General features: G+C 42.6%; 1 protein-coding gene across 4 annotated transcripts in view; it reads left to right on the top strand.

Annotated features, from left to right (window-relative positions):
• CA12 (carbonic anhydrase 12) overlaps nucleotides 1-19,337 on the top strand; it is a 30,944-nt gene extending 11,607 nt beyond the window's left edge. For 2 of the 4 annotated variants that reach the window (XM_053365937.1, XM_053365940.1), the window contains 7 exons: nucleotides 184-326; nucleotides 3,098-3,193; nucleotides 4,121-4,184; nucleotides 5,133-5,290; nucleotides 7,624-7,750; nucleotides 18,074-18,161; nucleotides 18,550-19,337. In XM_053365937.1, coding sequence (XP_053221912.1) covers nucleotides 184-326; nucleotides 3,098-3,193; nucleotides 4,121-4,184; nucleotides 5,133-5,290; nucleotides 7,624-7,750; nucleotides 18,074-18,161; nucleotides 18,550-18,628 — 755 coding nt within the window. In that variant the 3' untranslated portion in view covers nucleotides 18,629-19,337. Of the gene's footprint in view, nucleotides 1-183; nucleotides 327-3,097; nucleotides 3,194-4,120; nucleotides 4,185-5,132; nucleotides 5,291-7,623; nucleotides 7,751-8,361; nucleotides 9,349-12,536; nucleotides 13,561-18,073; nucleotides 18,162-18,549 lie in introns of those variants that run through there. The other 2 variants (XM_053365941.1, XM_053365939.1) reach the window with 2 other exon arrangements.
• The last annotated feature ends 670 nt before the right edge of the window (nucleotides 19,338-20,007 follow it).

Genomic DNA, 20,007 nt, shown 5'->3' with positions numbered 1-20,007 from the left:
TGCATCCTAACTTGGGAAGCTACATCTAAGATCAGAACTGGCAGAATTCATTTGCCTCTGTACATATAAATTAGCATATGCAATTTTATGTAAATATGTGTCATGGACCTGCACTGAGTTTTGCCCCTGCATTTAATACTGTCATGTCGTGTTGTCTCCCTCTCCCATCTTGTCCTCTCCTAGTAAGAATGAGTCTTTCTCAAAGCATGCGCATCCGGAGCCTCCCTTCCCACTATTCTGCCGCTCAGCTCCATTTACACTGGGGAAACCGGAACAAGCAGGAAGGCTCTGAACACACAATTGGTGGGAGGCATTTTGCTGCTGAAGTAAGATTTTTAGGCATTCAATCTATTGCGCCTTTCAGATATCTATTTATTAATTTATTTATTAAAACATTTTATGCCACGTTTTGGCCCTACAAAGGGCACCCAAGACAATTTACAATTAAGATCCAATAACAATTAAAATTGAAAGGCAAGATTAAAATACACTAAATTTCCTGCCTTATTTTTCCTTTTCCTTATGAGGCTGGCAGAAGCAGACTGCTAGTTGCTCTTCTCTACTGCACAGCACAGCTGGATTTGTTCATCACAAGTTTTGTACGTCACTTTTAGGACCTTTTCTCAGGTGGAAAAGCAGCTAATATTTTTAATATACATATTTTAATCAAACTTACTAAGTACAGAAAAATATATTTTGAGTTTCACAACTTTAATAATAAAAAAAGTTTATTAGCTCTTAAAGAAGTTGCATTCTATTTCATTCCCTGATATAGTTTTCCTCAGGACAAACTCTACAACCCCCACCTTCTCTAAGCAACACATTTACAAATCTTGTAGCACCAAATCATAACACAAACAAGTTCCAAATGATACCAGAAAAACCTTTTTTTCCTTAAAGATTCAATACATGGTGAACTATCATATCTGTTAGCAGGGAGAAATCTATGCCAAGTGTAACTATTATTTTTTTACTACAGCTCCCATCACTCCCAGCCAGCATGACCAAAGATCAGGAATGATGGGAGTTGTAATCACCAATATCTGGCAAGCACCACATTGGCCACCCTGGGATGAGGGTGCTCTTAAGAACTGCTGATTGATCCAAATATGCTAATAGGTTTTGCAATCCTAGTTTAGATATTTATTCTACAGAACTGCCTGGGAGGACCAATCTGAACACAGCACCAGAATCCATTCCATGCAAGGGTCAAACTAGGCTTTATTTCACCTGGGTCAAAGACTCAGTTTGGCATGCACACCCATTCATTTGTGTACACGCATGCATAGAGAGAGAGAGAGAGAGAGAGAGAGAGAGAGAGAGAGAGAGAGGCTGGGAACCTGAAATATACTCAAGAGTCACAAAGTGATTTCATGCTCTTTATTCAGCTCATAGTGGTGAGGAGGGATGAATGAATGTCCCCTCAAAGTATCTGCTTTATATACATTATTTACACAATGGGCTGCACATGATTGGCTAATTCCGGAATTCTACTGTAAGCCAATCAGGTTGTGGATTCACTTCTATCTGGAGCATGATTGGGTAGTTCCTGCCAACCAATCATACTGCTGCATTGTTCTAGGACCAATCAGACTGCTGCATTCTGAATCCTATTGTTCTAGGACCAATCAGACTGCTGCCTTTTGGATCCTATTGTTCTAGGACCAATCAGACTGCTGCCCTTTGGATCCTATTCAACTCAGTACATAACAGAACCTCAGTGGCGCCCCTCTGGAGGCTTCCCTGGGACAAAAATCTAGCTACCCCCCCCATAGCTATGACACTGTTCTGTGGACGCCACAAGGAATTGCCATTATGTTCAGTTCCTTCAGTTCACAACCACAAAGCTGTTTCATGTCTTGCACTAATTATAAGTCTAGCAGAACAAATGGATGCCTGCCATAAAGTATACATGTAATTCAAGGTCAATTACAAGGGACTGAGAGCGCAAGGCTGCAGCAATACATTTTGGTTCCTGAGGCAGAAAACCCTAATGGTGTGATGTTGGCACTCTTCCCCATCCCATATTCCTTGCTGTTAACGGGGCATCCAAGTTGCCCAGAAGCTGTCCCACATAAGCCACCTCATTAAAATACCATATTCTTGGTGGACTGTACCCATCAGACAGATTTCCCCTGTCTTCCATTCTTCCACTTCTGTAGTTAATGCTGTAATTCTGATGGTCTGTTACAGGGGACCTTTTCTGACTGGTGGGCCAGATCTTACTCTCTCCCCCGCCAGTGGGCCAGATTTGACAAGTGGGCAAGGCTGTCCACATGTCAATCACCAGACATCACAGTGATTTCACAAAATGCTGTGCTAAAGTCCTTTGCAAGCAGCTCCACACTGCTCCGTAAACCTCTGAAAATCAGTTTTTGGAGGTTCAAAGAGTGACTCTGGGAGGGGAAAGTGGTTTACATTGAATAGAAACTGCTTTCCCCTCCTTGAGCAAGGCACACTCCTACCACACATCAGCTGAAGGGGAGGGGAGCACATCTGGTTTCTGCAAAGGAATAATCTGTTGCTCATGGTTCTTTTGAAGCCTCATGTCTACCTGCTCTACTACCTGCCAAATGGGGAAGCCTGGTGGGCCAAGTCAAGCCCCCAGGCCCCAAATTCTGCACTTGTGTTCTATTATAACTAGGCCAGGCCTGGGGTGTGTAAAATCCAGCATGCTGGTCCATTCAGGCGCATATATATATATATATAGAGAGAGAGAGAGAGAGAGAGAGAGTGAGTCAGTTTTCCTAATCAGGCAACTTATACTGCAGTAAGGCATCCAGTAAATCAGGTTATCTTTTGCAAGCTTTGTAAATTTGTTAAGCCCAGGGGCAGAGCTACCTGCCTCGGGACCCAAAGCGGCGCAGGGGCAGGGCTAGCTGCCCATACGGTGAGCGTCCCTAGCTGCCTGCCGCTCGCGTGGCAAGTGGGGGGGGCGCCACTAGCTGCCCGCAAGTATGGGGTGGGGGTGGCGCAGTGATGTCACCCACCCTCACGGCTGACACCCGGTGCGCACCGCACCCCCCCCCCACACCTGCCTTCCTCCACCAGCGGTTAAGCCTTCAGTTGGTGATTGCATTTTATTCCCCCTCTGTAGCTCCACATTGTACATTACAACTCTGACAAATATCTGGACGTGAACTCAGCAATGGACAAATCAGATGGACTGGCAGTTTTGGCAATCCTGATTGAGGTAAGGGGCTCTTTCCCTCAAAAGTGTCCAAAAACTGAAGTCCACCCAGAGGTTTAATATAATTTGGGTCTTATCTGGCTCTTGGCAGTTGATGATTCTATCCAGGTTCCAAGCTTGTCCCAGAGCTGCAGAAGCTTTGGCCCTCCAGTTCTTGTTGGACTCCAGCTCCCATCAGCCCCTGCCACACTTGCCAATGCTCAGCGATAGCAGAAGTTGTAGCCCAGCAACATCTGGAGGGCCACATGTTCCCCACCCCTGCTCCAAGGCTCTGTTGATTGCCTGCCCTTGTGGATGAAGGATTGCTGCCCTGTTAAAAGCTGTTTCATACATCTTACAATGCAAACAACATTATCTCCCTCCCCAAAGTATGCTTTGGTCACCAAATATGTTTGGGGTTGCTTTTCCAGTGCTATTTTGCTAATGGTTTAGTGAACTATAATCATGGCTATTAAGTATTTTAGAATGTGGTTATAGAAATCACTCACCACCAGATGCCATTATTCTAATGAGAGCAGCTCTGCGGTTATTGAAACACAAATGTATTTGTGCCCTGAAAATAAATGACCTCAGCCCACTAAATCTGTGGCTGGGCTTATATCGCCAACAAATGATGGTGTAAACTGAAACAACAAGGTCAGACCAAAACATTTGGGTGCCCAAAATATCCACATGGTCTTCCCTACTGAGTAAACATGGGGAAACCATCCACCCAAAGCTCTCCTGTGCAAGTTCCATTGAAGTGGATGGGAGCTGTGCTACTGTGTTCTTGCGCAGGAGACCTTCCTGGTGGATTTTGCCCCTTGGTGGGCTCTCCTCTTTCCATTACCATTAATGGTGCCTAATAAAGATCTGCAAGTACTTGCTGAACCTAAAACTACGCAGAATTATAATGGCTTAGAAAATAAATTTTCTCCTTTTTTGTTACAGACAGGCGCATTCAATCCATCCTTTGAAAAGATCTTCAGTCATTTTCAGAATGTGAAATACAAAGGTAGGAAACAGGATTTCAACTGGAATTTTGCATCCATAAGTAGTCAAATCAGAAGACTTTGTCAATTTAGGATGTGCTTGCAGTGCAGGTTAATTCATTAGAGATCAGTGTGAGGTTGGTTTGCTGTAAGGTAAAGGTAAAAGGACCCCTGACCATTAGGTCCAGTCGTGGCCGACTCTGGGGTTGCGGCGCTCATCTCGTTTTATTGGCCAAGGGAGCCAGCGTACAGCTTCCGGGTCATGTGGCCAGCAGGACTAAGCTGCTTCTGGCGAACCAGAGCAGTGCACGGAAACGCTGTTTACCTTCCCGTTCAAAACGTGCTTTCGAACTGCTAGGTTGGCAGGAGCAGGGACCGAGCAATGGGAACTCACCCCATCGCGGGGATTCGAACCACCGACCTTCTGATCGGCAAGTCCTAGGCTCTGTGGTTTAACCACAGCGCCACCCTTAGTTTGCTGTATGTGGTACTAAATTGTTTATAAGCAAGTGATAACCCAAAGCAGCATAAACAAAAAATTTAAAAAGCAGCATAACAAAATACATTCTGCTTGTCGTGCACCCACCCTGTTGTCTGCCTCACTGTCATCTCCCCACCCCTGACCTAGACAAGTTAGCTAACCTGCGGTTGAGCATGTGTCATGATGACAATACTGGATTACTTTTGTTGCTCAGCAAAGTATGTGTTTTGCAGCAGCCAGCCACACTGATTGGCTGTCAGAGCTGTGACCTTTAGAGCAGAACACTTTGCTTCTCTAGCCAGATGCACAGCATCAGGCGGACTGACTGGTGAAAGTGCTCATTCTGTTGCATGCACAAATGAAACCTCCTTATCCGGAATAATGGAAAAGAGGGCAAAGTAAAAAAATTAAGGAAATGCTGCATCCAAAAATATGCTGAGAGTTGGGCTGGCAAGAATATAGTTATTTAAAAAAGGGTGATCTTTTTCAGATCAGGAAGCCTTCATCCCAGGTTTCAATGTCCAAGATTTGCTCCCAGACAGACTGGATGAATATTACCGCTATGAAGGATCCCTGACCACACCTCCTTGCTACCCAAGTGTTCTTTGGACGGTTTTTCGAAAGCCAGTACAAATTTCAGAGGAACAGGCAAGGGTCTATAAAACATATGTTCTCAGTTAAAGTTGGTAATCTTGCCAGTAATTGTGCATGAAGTGTATACCTGCCTTCTGAGAGAGCCAGTGTGGTGTAGTGGTTAAGAGTGGTGGACTTGTAATCTGGTGAACCGGGTTCGATTCCCCGCTCCTCCACATGCAGCTGCTGGGTGACCTTGGGCTGGTCACACTTCTCTGAAGTCTCTCAGCCTCACTCACCTCACAGAGTGTTTGTTGTGGGGGAGGAAGGGAAAGGATATTGTTAGCCGCTTTGAGACTCCTTCAGGTAGTGATAAAACAGGATATCAAATCCAAACTACTCCTCTTCTTCTTCTTCTTCTTCGTTTCCCACCTACTTACACCTTTATGGATGCTGTGCACAGGCTAGACTCCTATCTACCATCTTAGCTTTACTGTGTTGGATTCAAACTGAAGATTAAGACTGAACTTCCGCCCTAGTGTTTGAGACATGGAAAACACAGACAGGGCTAATTCATTTGACCCAATGTGAAAAATGAAATGAAATTGTTCTGTCATCAGTGTGTCCAGGGCTGTGCAAGCAATCAGTGGACAATATGAGAGTTGCAACCCAAGAGATCTTGGGGCACATTTAAGAAACTTGGGCAAGACCAGAATGTGTGCTGAATGTAGTGAAATGATTGCCCACACATTCCATCAAAGGCCTAGTATCCTCTGCAAAACCAAACCAAACCACCTGAAGGATAAACAGTAATGTACTAAATTGCAATCCAGGCAATGCACTCAGCAGTGGCACAGCATGGGGGAGGCCGTGGCCCCAGGCACATTTTTAGGGGGTACAACAAGGTGCCCCTCGGCTAGCTGAGAGGGAGGGGAAGGGCACAGCTCCAAGCAGGCCTGACTTGGGGTGGAAGCAGCAGAGAGAAGAGGCAGCGGCAGCTTTGCCGCCCCTCTCCCTCACTGAGTTGGTAAGTGCAGCCCCCACCTGGCTGACTGGAAGGGTGCACACTTCCCCTGCTGCCTCCTCCTCGTGGTGCCCTCCAAGCCCTGCCCCCCCCCGGCACATGCACACCGGGCACTGGGAAGGCATGCTCTTCTGCTGGCACTCAGCCACATTAGAACACCCACAGTTGATCTGGGTAGACATTTTTTTTAAAAGCTGTCAAGCCTGAATACAAGCCCCATATGTGGCTGTTTGAAACAGCCCTAATCAAACATATGAAGAGAGCTAATTCTCCTTAATTGTGGGGGTATCCAGGTCTCTTCAAAGTGGGAGGGGGCATGTGCCTCTGGCTTAGTCAAGTCTGCTGTGGCAGCTGCTTTACAGAACATAAGAAGAGCCTGCTGGATCAGGCCAATGGGCCATCTAGTTCAGCATCCTGTTCTCATTGTGGCCACCCAGATGCCTGTGGAAAACCCTCGAGCAGGATCTGAGCACAAGAGCACTCTCCCTTCCTGAGGTTTCCAGCTTTCCACAGTGCATACTTTCCATCTGCAAATCATACCACCATTTCCACATTTTCCTTCTGTTACTTGGTTTGCATGTTAAGAGAACAGGTGAGGTCCCTGTAGACTGCAGATGGGCAAATGTTGTCCCCATCTTCAAAAAGGGGGGAAAGTAGACCCAGGTAACTACTGACTGGTGAACTTGGCATCGATACTAGAGAAGGTCCTAAAACAGATAATTCAACAGTTTGTCTGTGAGCACTTAGAAAAGGATGCTGTGATTACTAAGACCCAGGATAGGTTTCTCAAAAATAAGTCATGTCAGGCAAACCATTGCTTTTCTGATGGAATTACAAACTTGATGAATCTAGGGAATGCTGTGAACATAGTGTATCTTCATTTCAGTAAGGCTTTTGACAAAGTCCCCCATGATATTCTTGCAAGGAAGCTAGTAAAATGTGGATTGAATGAGTTAACTGTTGGGTGGAGTTGTAGCTGGTTGGTGGACTGAACCCAAAGAGTACTCATTAATGGTTCCTCATCATCCTGGGAAAAAGTGACAAGTTGGGTACTGCAGGGTTCTGCCCTGAGCCCATTGTTGTTCAACATCTTTATAAACAACTTGGATGAGGGACTTGAGGGATGCTCATCCAGTTTGCAGATGACACTAAACTAGGAGGGGTACAGAAGACAGAATCAGAATTCCAAGTGACCTTAACAGATTGGAGAATTCAGTCACTTGAATTTTGACTAGTACTGTAGAGTCAATACATCCCAGCTACAGAAACATTTAAACTAGATACTGGGAGAAATGTCTCAATTGTAATAAGGACTGGTGGTGGAAGGAAAGCATGCTTTTCCTGCCACTCTGATATCATTAAAACTGTTGTGCTTTTCTCATAGCTGCTGGCCCTGGAAAGCACTCTGTACTGCACACAGCCTAGTGACCCAGCCCCTCTTGAAATGGTGAACAACTATAGGAGAGTCCAGGAGTTTGATGAAAGGCTGGTTTCCGTGTCCTTCCGGCAAGGTAAGCAACAGAAGATTCAAATTTCAAATTTATGCAGAGTTTAGAGCTTTATAAATCGCACCAGAGACATCTCCAAGCCAAGAACAGTTTGTTGGGTGTGCAACATTCCCCCTTAACATGATATGAAATGGGGTGTCATTAAATACAGTTTTGTTTGTTTATCTTGCCTTCTGTTGGGGCAGCCCGACTGTATTTCCTAAAAGGCTAAAGTTGCAACAAGCACCAGCAAGTGGATGTGTTGAACCAAAGGTGAGGTGGTTCAGGAGCTTTGCTGGCACCAGCTGAATCCTCAAGATAACCTTAGGTGTGGTGGAGATCATGGCCACCTGTGGGCTGCTCTGCTGTATAAAAAGCATTTGTGCCACTGCCTGGGTGCAGACAAGCCATCTCCTTGTTGTGGAGTTTGTCCCACAGAGTGCTGGAAGCAGGGGCTGTGAGTTTGCTCTTCCTTTAAATAAACCTGGCAGTGTGGTGTGGACAGCTTTCTTTGGGAACCTGAGTATCTGGGCCCCTGTGAGCTCTCCTCTGGCTCTGCACAATATAACAGCAGACAAGGGTATTTTGCTGTCTGATGATCTGCATCTAAAAGGAACCACAACTTTGCATTGCAGGAAGACACTTTCTGGGGAGTTTCAAAGGATCCGATGAAGCCATTCAGGAGAATGAGTTTGACACGTAATAAAAAGACTCATAACGCTGGATTGATTTAAAAAACCCACCGTCATGAGTGGAAAAATTAGCCATCTGACTGAAGTGAAATGTAAGGCAAAAATAATTGGCTGAAGATTATTATATGGTTCTAAATTATTGGCAAATCAATGCAACAATGACCTCTGTCAAAAAGATAAAAAGGGGAGGAAAGCCTTGTATTTTACTGTGGATCAGTAATGTTTTTTATTACTGTCACAGGGCTTCTTTTCTGCAAACTGAACTGCAAACTTTGTTGCTTTACAGCAAAGAAAGTATACATAATGCAGTCTTATGCATGTTTACTTTCAAATAAGCCACTGTTTCGAAAGGAGCTTATTCTGTTAATTCTGCATAGAATTGCAGCTGTAGTTTCCTGCAACTGTATAAATAACTCAGGAGGGATTCTCCACTAGATTTCTGAAGAGGTCTGAAATTGTAGTACTCTAAAATCATATGGGGAAACCCCAAACCTTATTTATTATTTATATAGCACTGACAGGGTAAACAGCAGTTAAATGCTCCAATACAACTTTTACATGGAGCATGAACCAAGCAGCTGGCAGAAGACTTCATGCGCAAGGTGCACTAGAGAGCACTTTCAGGGATACGTGCCTTATGCCTTATGCCACCCCTGTCTTTAAGCCTGTGCTGTGCTGGGCAGGCTGGACCTCTTTGTCTGCCCATCTGCTATTCAACTAGGGCATGTAACTTATAAACTAAGCTGTAGTTTATACAGCTGACCCTCCCAAAGACAGGAAAGAAGGAAGAAAGAGATACGGGGAGATTTCCTTTCGCAACCCAGGATATTTCATGGGCCTTCAAACTTGTATATCATGAAAGCTACATTTCATTTATCCTTTGCACTTAACTAGACCAACCAAGCACTATGGTATCCATAAAATGTTGTGGGTGTTAATTTCTTTGAAAGTTCATATCTGGGATGCAGAATAAATCAAGTGCATAATGTGGCAACTTTGGTGGGGACATTGTCAAAACCTAGGGTATCAAAATTATGGCAAGATGCCAAGGGCCCAGTAGTGCCAGTCTCCCAACTCAAAAGAAGCAAGTCCAAATCAAGTTCTCTGCTTCTATCATAAATGTTTACCAACAGCTGTTTCCTCTGGGTGGACTTCTGTAATAGCCTCCCCTTCATGGGGAGGACGGTGGCCCTGTGTGTACTCGTCAATGTCGGACATGTTTGCATCAGAAAAGGAGTGTGCTGTTCTTAGATTCTTGGCTGATGCAGAGCCCATTCCCAAGCCCACAAAACACTCAAAGATGTGCTCTGATCTGTGTATACAGACCTAAGAATCCACTAAACTGGGAAAGCTGAGCTTGCCTCTGTTCTGTAGAACTCAGTTGTGGAAGCCCAGTCAAGCATGTACACCTGTACATATACATGTGAATGGGGCACACATGCATATTATACAGGTAGAGAGCATCAGAATTGGTTGGAGTTCCCCATCATATGTACACACATTTACAGTCCTACGTTTGTTGCGACATAATGTGTGAAAAGGTCCCAAATGATCTGACATGCTCAGTGTTCTGCCTTAGAAATTAACACCAATTTAAATTTGTTTGAAAAGCAAAGGCAAAAGATGGCTAATTTTTCTGTAAACAAGGTTCTTTATTCTCTCCCTAAAGAAAGAAGCAGTGAGTGGTTCTTGAAATAATAAGCGTTGAGGTGGCAAATAGATTGTCTAATTTTATTATATATTGTATTTTTCAATTGGTCACATAACAGATTTGTATGTAATAAAGACTGCTCTAAGCTCTGCCTTGTACAGAATCCTTCATTCAAAGGAGCAAAAATAAAACTGAACTTAGAAAATTAGCGTTCTTAGCATCTTAGGAGGCCATGCTACTAGTAAAATCTAAATTCCAGGTACTATGTGTCAAAAAGGATGTTGACAAGCTCATAGCCTCCATCATTTCTCAGTTGAATAGGACCATGCTATTATACACGGACACTGCTGATGAAATACAGGGAAAGGGGCAGGGCTAGCTGAGCTGTCCCAGTGGGACTTACTTTGAAACAAAGACACATGGGTCAAAGTCTGAACTTCAAACTGTGCATGGTTCAAACTGTAAGTTCCAGCAAGTTCAAATCCAAGCATGCCCAAGTCTGAAATCGTATACACATCTTGTCCCATTCAAGTCAGTGAGAGCACACAAAGGGATCTGCAACCCTTTCAAACAGTTAAAAGTGGGAATTTAAAACCCACAGCTTTCCAAGGAATAACACTCACAATGCTGGTTCTGACCTGCTGAATTCCTGTCTGTCATACATCAGTTGAAGGGACAATAACTCTGCTGGTGTGGGGGGGGGAGGTGCCAGTCTATATGCTCAAGGTTACTTTTGCATATATATACATACACTATGATGGCACACATACATATATGCCAGAAGGGAATTAACATGGGCAATGCGCCTACAGCTTAGGTACAGTGCCTGCCTCCTATCAATTCAACTCAGCTGGGCCACACACACACACACACTCGGTCCTGAGTCTGTTGCAGCGCCGTCACACTCAAAGCCCTGTAGCACTTTAGAAGCCTAACACAAACCCTTTTTGCTACCTCAAAAGGGGTTAATTTAATTATGTCCTGCGTGAGGAAGTACTTTTGTCAAGAATCTTCCAACATTCAGCTCCATTGGATGTCTCTGCAGTATTAGAGAATCCAAATCATGCATAATTTTATACACTTCTATCATGTCCCCCTTTACTCACATTTTCTCTAAATTCTAAACAATTTTTTTCTAGCCACAAATGTTGTAACCTTTCCTCACAGTGGAGTTGCTCCAACCCTTTGAACCTCCTGACTGCCCTTTTCTGAACCTTTTCCCAGCAGTACAACATAGAAATAGAAATACTTTATTGTCACTGTACCACTTGTTTACAGTGAGATTAAACGAGCCCCCCCCCTTTTTCAGGTGAAGTGACCTGAACTATACACAGCATTCCAAGTGAGGTTGCATCATAGATTTGGAAAACAACGTTATGATATTGGTAGGTCAGGCTGAAAGAATGCCTTTCCAGAGGCCACTCAGTGAACTTCCTGGCTGTGGGATGTGAACCCAGCTGTCATGGTCCCAGCCTGGCTCTGTAATCTATGCTATAGCCTTAAATCTTTACAATTGGCCTTCCTCACTGCATTCTCAATTTTTAAAGCATATTCAAGAAGCATTACAGAAAAGACACTTGCTGACACTTGTCAGCAATTCCACCAACACTGCATGCTCTATATCTCTAAGACATCTATTCTGAATTAATAACAATATGGCAGATCTTAATGATCATAGAAGTCTTTATCCCTATTTATTAAATTAAGAACAGTGGAAGGAAAAGGAACAGAAAACAAAGGATGGGCCGAGGGTGAAATGCTTGGCACTCGAGGGCTGGAATTTCAGAATTACTTAAAAAACACAGATATGGGATTGTCACTTTCAAATTGACCATTTGCTGTATTTTTTCTAGGTAGAATCCCAGGAGCACGGTTCTAGATTCATCTGAGATCCCACGATAGTATATTATATTTGCATAATATATATTCAATTCAACAGGAAAGCAAAAAGGCATACATACCGTATTTTTTTATTTCACTTTCTAGATTAATAAGTTGCATCTCTCTCTCCACAAGAGAAATTACGTTTAAAAAGCAGAGTATTGTGGTACATGGCCAAGAAAAGCATTTTCTAAAATAGATGTGCATGTCTTGAAGCTGCTACACATTTTGGGGGGGTTGGTTTTGCCACAACCAGTTCACAGGGCTACCTCTCTAGAATGTAATGTGGGGGGTGAAGGAATGTTTTGTGAATCTGCACATTTAGCAGTGGGCATTGGAACAGGTACACCACCTAAAAGTATTCTAGATTAGCATTCAATAAATGCATTTGTTTTAAAGTATGTATCAATTTGGCTCTGCTGAAGGTTCTTCTGAGCTTCCTTGTAGTGAAACCCTCAAAAGACCGCAGGTGGCTCTCAAGCCAGTCAAGAGCTTTTCAGAGACGTTCATTTTACAGTTGTTGGACTTCTCTTTGATTTTTAACCTCTGGGGGATGCTGAAGATGCCTGCTGCAATTAACTTTCAGCCTAACAGATGGAAGATAACGGAAACTCTGAGTCTCTGGATCCAGACTCCATCTGGACAGGTAGAAATGAAAGTCCAGCAAGCAGTATGTCTAAATCCACTGCGCAGAAACAAAAGAGGTCAACACACTATATGCTTGCAGTGGTTTGGCTGGCAGTATTTGAACACACTGCTTAGACTTTCATTTCTCTAGTACTGGTGGTTGCTGCATGAGTATTTGTGTTTGTTGTACTGATGTGACATTGTGAAGGTTGCATTTGTCAGCACTGTCTCACTACTGCCTGGGCTCTGCATGCAGTTAGTTATTTGCCTGTTCCAATATAACTCCTTTCTGTTGATGACAGGAAATGATTTGGCATATTTATATTTTTCAGCATTTGGATTCATAGCAGGTGACCCTGGGGGTACCGATTTCCATTCAAATCTGTGCTCATATCATGCTTCAACACAAAAATATCTTTCTTCCAATCAGTCCTCTTGATAGTTATTGCCTGTACGAGAGCACTCAGGATTGATCACATATGGAGTACCTGCAAAGTATTATTAAGTCTTGACAAACAATTTCATACATGTTCATCAACTGGCTTAAAGTTTCAATTTCCTCTGTACAATTTAGAAATTGGAATATCCTGTTGTCCAGACATGAGTAACGTCTGCCATTCCTAATTCCTGATCCTCAATATAAAAGTGACTTATTGGGTCACATGCATGACTTGCACACTGAAGTATACAAACCTGTTGAGAAGTGTGCATTGCATATTTGCAGGAAAATCACTTGCTGATGTCACCCTGTGCTTAGATTGCAAAGTGAAATATGCAAGTGAGGCTGCGTACACACAATATATTTAAAGCACATTCCCCACTTCTAGGACCTGTAGATTGCTAAGTGTGCTGGGAATTGTAGCTCTGGGAGATGTTAGCTACAGTTCCCAAGATTTTTTTGGGGGGGGGGGTGGAGAGATGTGCTTAAAATGTATAGTGTCTATGAAGCATCAGTTAGGAGTTAGGGAGAAGCACAAGTAGAAATGTACCGGTGTCAGAGGTTCAGGAGCAGAAGAGCAGGGGAGAGAGCAAATAGAGAGCGGAGGAGAGGAATCGGAGGGGAGCGTAGGGGAATATGACAGTGGACCGAGAGATTCCATGAGCTTCTCCAGCGAATCTGAAGATTCCCAGGAGGGGGCGCCTATGAAGAACAATCTGGGACGCAGGTAAAGCGGTCATGAGAGGGTTTCTGATTCAACAGAATGCAATAAAGAAGAGAATTCAAAATGAGAAAAAAGATAAAATCTTGGAAAAAATAAAAGAAGGAGAGAAGAGATTAAGAGCGAAACCAAAATCCCAAGAAATTCTGAGGGAAATTAAGTTATATCAAGTACAATATATGAGAATGATAAACCAGGAAGTGGAATGGAAAATTAAACAGATGAGACAAAAGTCTTTTGAATCGGCTAACAAATGTGGGAAACTGCTTGCATGGCAGATGAAGAAAAGACAGAAATTAAATACTATTACAAGTTTGGAGGTAAATGGAAAGATTATACAGAACCCATTGGAAATTAGAAACTGCTTCCAGAGATTTTTCAAACAACTTTATACACAAGGGCCACAGAAAGAGGTTGAGTTAGACCAATTTCTGAGGAAAAATGGACTACAAAAAATTTCTCAAGAAAAGAGGATAATGTTGAGTGACAAAATTACAGAACAGGAAGTGGAGGGCGCCATTCGGAATATGCAGCTGGGCAAATCTCCAGGACCAGACGGTTTAACCTCCAAATACTACAGAGTTTTGAAAGATTGGCTAATTCGACCACTAACGGAGGTGTGCAATGAGATATTAGAGGGGAAAAAGGCGCCGGAGTCGTGGCAGGAAGCATATATTACACTTATACCAAAAACTGAGTCTGAAAAGACGCAACTTAAGAACTACCGCCCCATATCCCTTCTTAATGTGGATTACAAAATATTTGCGGACATTTTGGCAAATAGATTAAAGAAAGTACTATTGGAAGAGATCCATAAGGACCAAGCTGGCTTTCTCCCGGGTAGACACTTGTCGGACAATACGAGGAATATAATTAACATTTTGGAGAAGCTGCAAGTGAATATAAACACTAAAGCAGTTTTAATTTTTATAGATGCGGAGAAAGCCTTTGACAATATTTCTTGGAATTTTATGAAGAAAAATCTTCAGGGGATGGGGGTGGGCCAAGGGTTTGAAAACGGTATAAGTGCAATTTATTCAGAACAAAAGGCTAAATTAATTGTGAATAATATGGTGACAGAGGGATTTAAGATAGAGAAAGGCACACGACAAGGCTGCCCAATTTCCCCATTGTTATTCATCACTGTCCTGGAGGTATTATTGAATATGATTAGAAGGGACCGTTTGATAAAAGGCATTCAGGTCGGAGCTAAGCAATATAAACTGAAAGCATTTGCAGACGATTTAGTTCTAACATTACAGGAGCCAGAATCTAGTTCGAAAAGAGTTTTGGAAGTGATTCAAGAATTTGGAAAGATGGCTGGTTTTAAGTTGAATAAGTCTAAAACCAAAGTTCTTGAGAAAAATTTAACACCGATTGAGAAAGATAGGTTTCAGAAGGAGACAGGCCTAACAATAGTAAAGAAAGTTAAATATTTGGGGGTTAATATGACAGCTAAGAACCTAAACTTATTTAAAGATAACTATGAGAAATGTTGGTTAGAAGTGAAGAAAGATCTAGAGATATGGTCAAACTTGAAGCTTTCCTTGTTGGGTAGAATTGCGGCTATAAAGATGAATGTATTGCCAAGGATGTTATTTCTGTTTCAATCTTTGCAAATTTTGGACAAGATGGACTGTTTCAAGAAGTGGCAGAGAGATATCTCTAGATTTGTCTGGCAGGGCAAGAAGCCCAGAATAAAATTTAAAATATTAACTGATGTTAAAGAAAGAGGTGGTTTTGCCCTGCCAGACCTGAAACTTTATTATGAATCGGCCGCATTTTGCTGGCTGAAAGAATGGCTGCTTCTTGAAAACACAGACATTTTGGATTTAGAAGGTTTTAATAATGTTTTTGGGTGGCATGCATATTTGTGGTACGACAAGGTTAAAGCTCATAAGGCATTTAAAAACCATATTGTCAGGAAAGCATTGTTAAATGTCTGGTTAAGATATAAAGACTTACTGGAGAATAAAACCCCAAGGTGGCTGTCACCAATGGAAGCAAAGGCATTGAAAAAGTCCAATATGGAGGCCAAATGGCCGAAATATTGGGAAATATTGGAACAAGAAGGAGATAAACTGAAACTGCAGAGTTTTGAGAAATTAAAAGATAAGGTGCGAGATTGGCTGCACTATTTTCAAATAAGAGAAGTCTATAACTTGGATAAAAAAATAGGCTTCCAGGTGGAAAAATCTAAACTGGAAACTGAGTTGTTAGAATCCAAAACTAAAACACTCTCAAGAATGTATAACTTGCTGCTAAAATGGAACACGCAGGATGAAACAGTTAAATCTGCTATGATTAAATGGGCACAAGATGTTGGTCATAACATTATGTTTGCTGACTGGGAATGGTTGTGGACCACAGGTATGAAATTTACGGCATGTAATGCCCTAAGAGAGAATATTATGAAAATGATATACAGGTGGTACATGACACCAGTCAAGCTTGCAAAAATCTACCACTTGCCTGACAATAAATGTTGGAAGTGTAAAGAAAGTGAAGGAACATTCTTTCACCTTTGGTGGACATGCCCAAAGATTAAGGCTTTCTGGGAGATGATATATAATGAAATGAAAAAAATATTTAAATTTACATTCCTTAAGAAGCCAGAGGCCTTTCTCTTGGGCATGGTGGGCCAATTGGTGCCAAAGAAAGATAGAAATTTCTTTATGTACGCAACAACAGCGGCAAGAATTCTTATCGCAAAGTATTGGAAGACACAAGAGCTACCCACCCTGGAAGAGTGGCAGATGAAGCTGATAGAGTATATGGAACTGGCGGAAATGACTGGCAGAATCCGAGACCTGGGAGAAGAGTCGGTGGAAGAAGACTGGAAGAAATTCAAAGACTATCTTCAGAAATATTATAAAATTAATGAATGTTAAAACTGTGCTTGGATTGGCAATAAGTGGTAATTAGTGATAAAAGTTAATAAGATTATGCAAAAAAATAGGTATTGATATGCTTGAAAATATGGATATAGTAAATGTTATGGTATAAAGTTTAACATTTGAAAAAGGGTAAGAATTTGCTGAACTAAATATTTGAATGGGAATACAAAAGGGGGGAGGCGGGAGGAGGTCAAGAACATAAGCATATGAAATTGAGGCTATTTGAAAAATGGATTGGTTTTAACTTTTTTATGTTTAAATTTAATTTTTCTTAATTAGTTGTGTTTTTTTCTTGTATTTTTGGTGTTTCTCTCTTTTTTCTGTAATTTAGGGTTTTTTTATTCTGTGAACTTTTATTTTTCTTTTCTGTAAAACTCCAATAAAAATCTTTAAAAAAAAAAAAAAGGAGGGGGCGCCTATGGTAAGGGCGAGGCGAATCCCAGAGGGGACGATCCATAAACAAGGAACCAGAGGGGAGTCCCAAGGGAGTAGCGGAGCAGTAGGGCCAGTTCCCCCACCAGAGCACAGTGGGGGGGAAGAGTCACGTGAGTCAGGGCCAGCTTCTCCTCCATCGGGGAGTGGGGAGACGGAGGGAAGACCAGGTCCAGCTAGCCTCCCCGAAAGGGGGAGCAGTGACACAAGTGTAACGGTCAGAAGGAAAGTGGGAGGCTGCGCGCGCGCGCCAAGTTCAAATGTGGAGGAGCGCGGGACAGCAGAAAACCCGGATTGGGAGCCAGGTCCTAAAGCCCGAAAGAGGGGGGGGGAGGAGTCGGGAGAATCAGCGTCAGAAGAATCTCGGAGGGCTGAGACTCCGACTAGCAGAAAGACCCAGAGAAAGAAGGAACAGAGGAAGAGGTGGAGTAAGGCTAGAATCTTAAGCTGGTGTCAGGGGGGAGGAGACTCAGATGGGAGTTCTACGGTCTGACGGATAGATGTAGCGTTGCGCGCTGCGCGTCTAGAAATGAGACTGAACTTCAATAAAGACTTTTAAACTTGAGCAAGGAGCAGCGTTGGTCTTGTGTGAGCTGGGACCTTGGGCAGCGCTGACAACCGGTAATATCTTTTATCAAATAATGGCTGATCATTATTTTTCCTATTTTTCAAATGGGAAACTGAGGTGAGAGGCTGCCTTTGGCAGTAGAGATGGAACATACCGTCATGACTAATAGCCTTATCCTCAATGAATTTGTCTAATCCTTTTTTATTTTCTTTTTTTGAGCCATCCAGGTTGGCAGCTATCACTATATATTGTATGGGTGAAATCCATAGTTTAACACTGCACAAAAGTACTTAACTCTGTATTCTCCTTTGAGGGCCTCAGTACAGGCTGCTAAGAGTGAAGGCAATTATAGCATCACAACAGGTTAGGGACAAGTTATTCAATTACAATGTTTTACTCATAACTGCCTGCTTTTCTCTCCTTCCTTGTCCCACCTTAGGTTTTGTTCCCTTTGTTGTATTAGCCAGTAGCCTTGGCAGTGTCTTCATTCTCGTGGTAGCCTTTTGGCTGATTCGAAGGAAGAAGAGGTAAGACGGTTACTGTCATTCCATGGGATGTTAGTTTAGAGTCATGGTTCTTCAGCTAGACTGTCCTGTACAATTAGCAGATGAAACCAATTTCAGTAGTCTTACTCCAGACTTACTCTGGTACTGTACCACACAAATTGTCTTTCTCCCAGTGTCCTTACCCTGCCCACCCCCACTGGAGCCATTCGGGCCATGAGTCCAACCCCCCCCCTCCACTATTCATAGCATCAATAGATTAGAACATCTACTTTAACCATTGTCTGTGTAGGAAAAGTCAGCCCTTTCATGACTTCAATTCAGAGAACAATATAACAGGGCTTTAAAATAATTGCTGATATTCTTCAATTGCAATTTCAGCTTTGACTAACCCAGTTGTTCTGCTTTTCAGCATCAAACAAACAAGGGAAGAAAAAGGGGTCATCTACAAGCCAGCGATCAGCAAAGAGGAGAATATTTCCAAAGCATAAGCTTCTGTTGAGCTACCTTAGTAGCCACTCATTCACTGCTTTCTCAAACATTTGCACTGTTTTCTCTTGCTTTATCACTCAAATCTGCTGGATTATTTTTGCCTGAGCACAAAAGGAGACAATAACAAACTTAGTTGGCCTCTAAGGTGCTACTGGAAGGAATTTTTTTATTTTGTTTCAACTATGGCAGACCAACACAGCTACCTACCTGTAACAAAAAGTACTATAGTTTGAAGAAAGCTTTTCATGTGTATGAAAATGTAACTCCCCTCCCCCTATCAGAAAACCAGTGCTGCTAATGTTAAGGAATCACCTGTATTTAGGGAGCAGATGACATTATTGGTGCCAGATTGAAAGAACGTGTCAATAATAGAATTGGAACAGTGGGAAATATTGAGAGGAAAATGAGCAAATTTGGATAGAAAACCTGCTTTGGATGCAGGTTTCCCAGTGCCAGTTTTAAGCAGTTTATAGGTCAGGGGTCAGGTATTTTCAAATAAAACAGGTCAAATAAAACTCTCATTTCCTCTGAGACTATAATGAGCTCCATTAGGTTCAGGCTAAAGAAATCTTGTTTCCTCCTAGTAGTTATCGCTAGTGACAACAGGTAGAAGCCACAAATTTGTACATAAACAAAAATACTATGTATACATAATCAGTAATTTCAACTTTATATAGCAGCATGTAATAAATATTTTTATTAAGAGTTTTTGTGGCAACTCCCATTTGTCTTCAATCATTTACCGTTTTATAAATATATCAGACAAAATTATTCTCCTGAATAGAAGCCAGGCAATGTTTCCCTGTATTTCCTGAGCTCTCAGCTGACCAGGTGATGCTCATGTAATCCACAGCAAGGAATTCTGCTTTTCACCCATTCCATAGCAAGGAATGCCTGGCAGACCTTATAGTGCAGATATTACCGTAATTGCTCCCAAGGCATACTGGGGCTTGTTCTCAAACTGTGTTCCGGGGAACCCCATTGGTTCATCAACAAAGAAAATCAATCGTATTAATGGACAACCTTCTCAAAGACAGGTGGCCTGCCACCATCAACGCACCCCTGCAATGCCAGCTGCAACTGAGTGCTGAGTTTGTTCTAGCTGTACTCTCTGTTCCTGCAAGGTTGAGCATATTTACTCAGGCATACCATATTTTTTTATTATTATTATTATTATTATTTTGGACGCGGGTGGCGCTGTGGGTTAAACCACAGAGACTAGGACTTGCCGATCAGAAGGTTGGCGGTTCGAATCCCTGCGAGGGGGTGAGCTCCCTTTGCTTGGTCCCAGCTCCTGCCCACCTAGCAGTTCAAAAGCATGTCAAAGTGCAAGTAGATAAATAGGTACCACTCTGGCGGGAAGGTTGAGCATATTTAC

Source organism: Podarcis raffonei, chromosome 14, assembly GCF_027172205.1.
Source record: "Podarcis raffonei isolate rPodRaf1 chromosome 14, rPodRaf1.pri, whole genome shotgun sequence".
NCBI classification, from domain to species: Eukaryota; Metazoa; Chordata; class Lepidosauria; order Squamata; family Lacertidae; genus Podarcis; species Podarcis raffonei.
The sequence above is the reverse complement of the archived record's forward strand: the minus strand, read 5'-3'. Positions and strand labels throughout refer to the sequence as shown.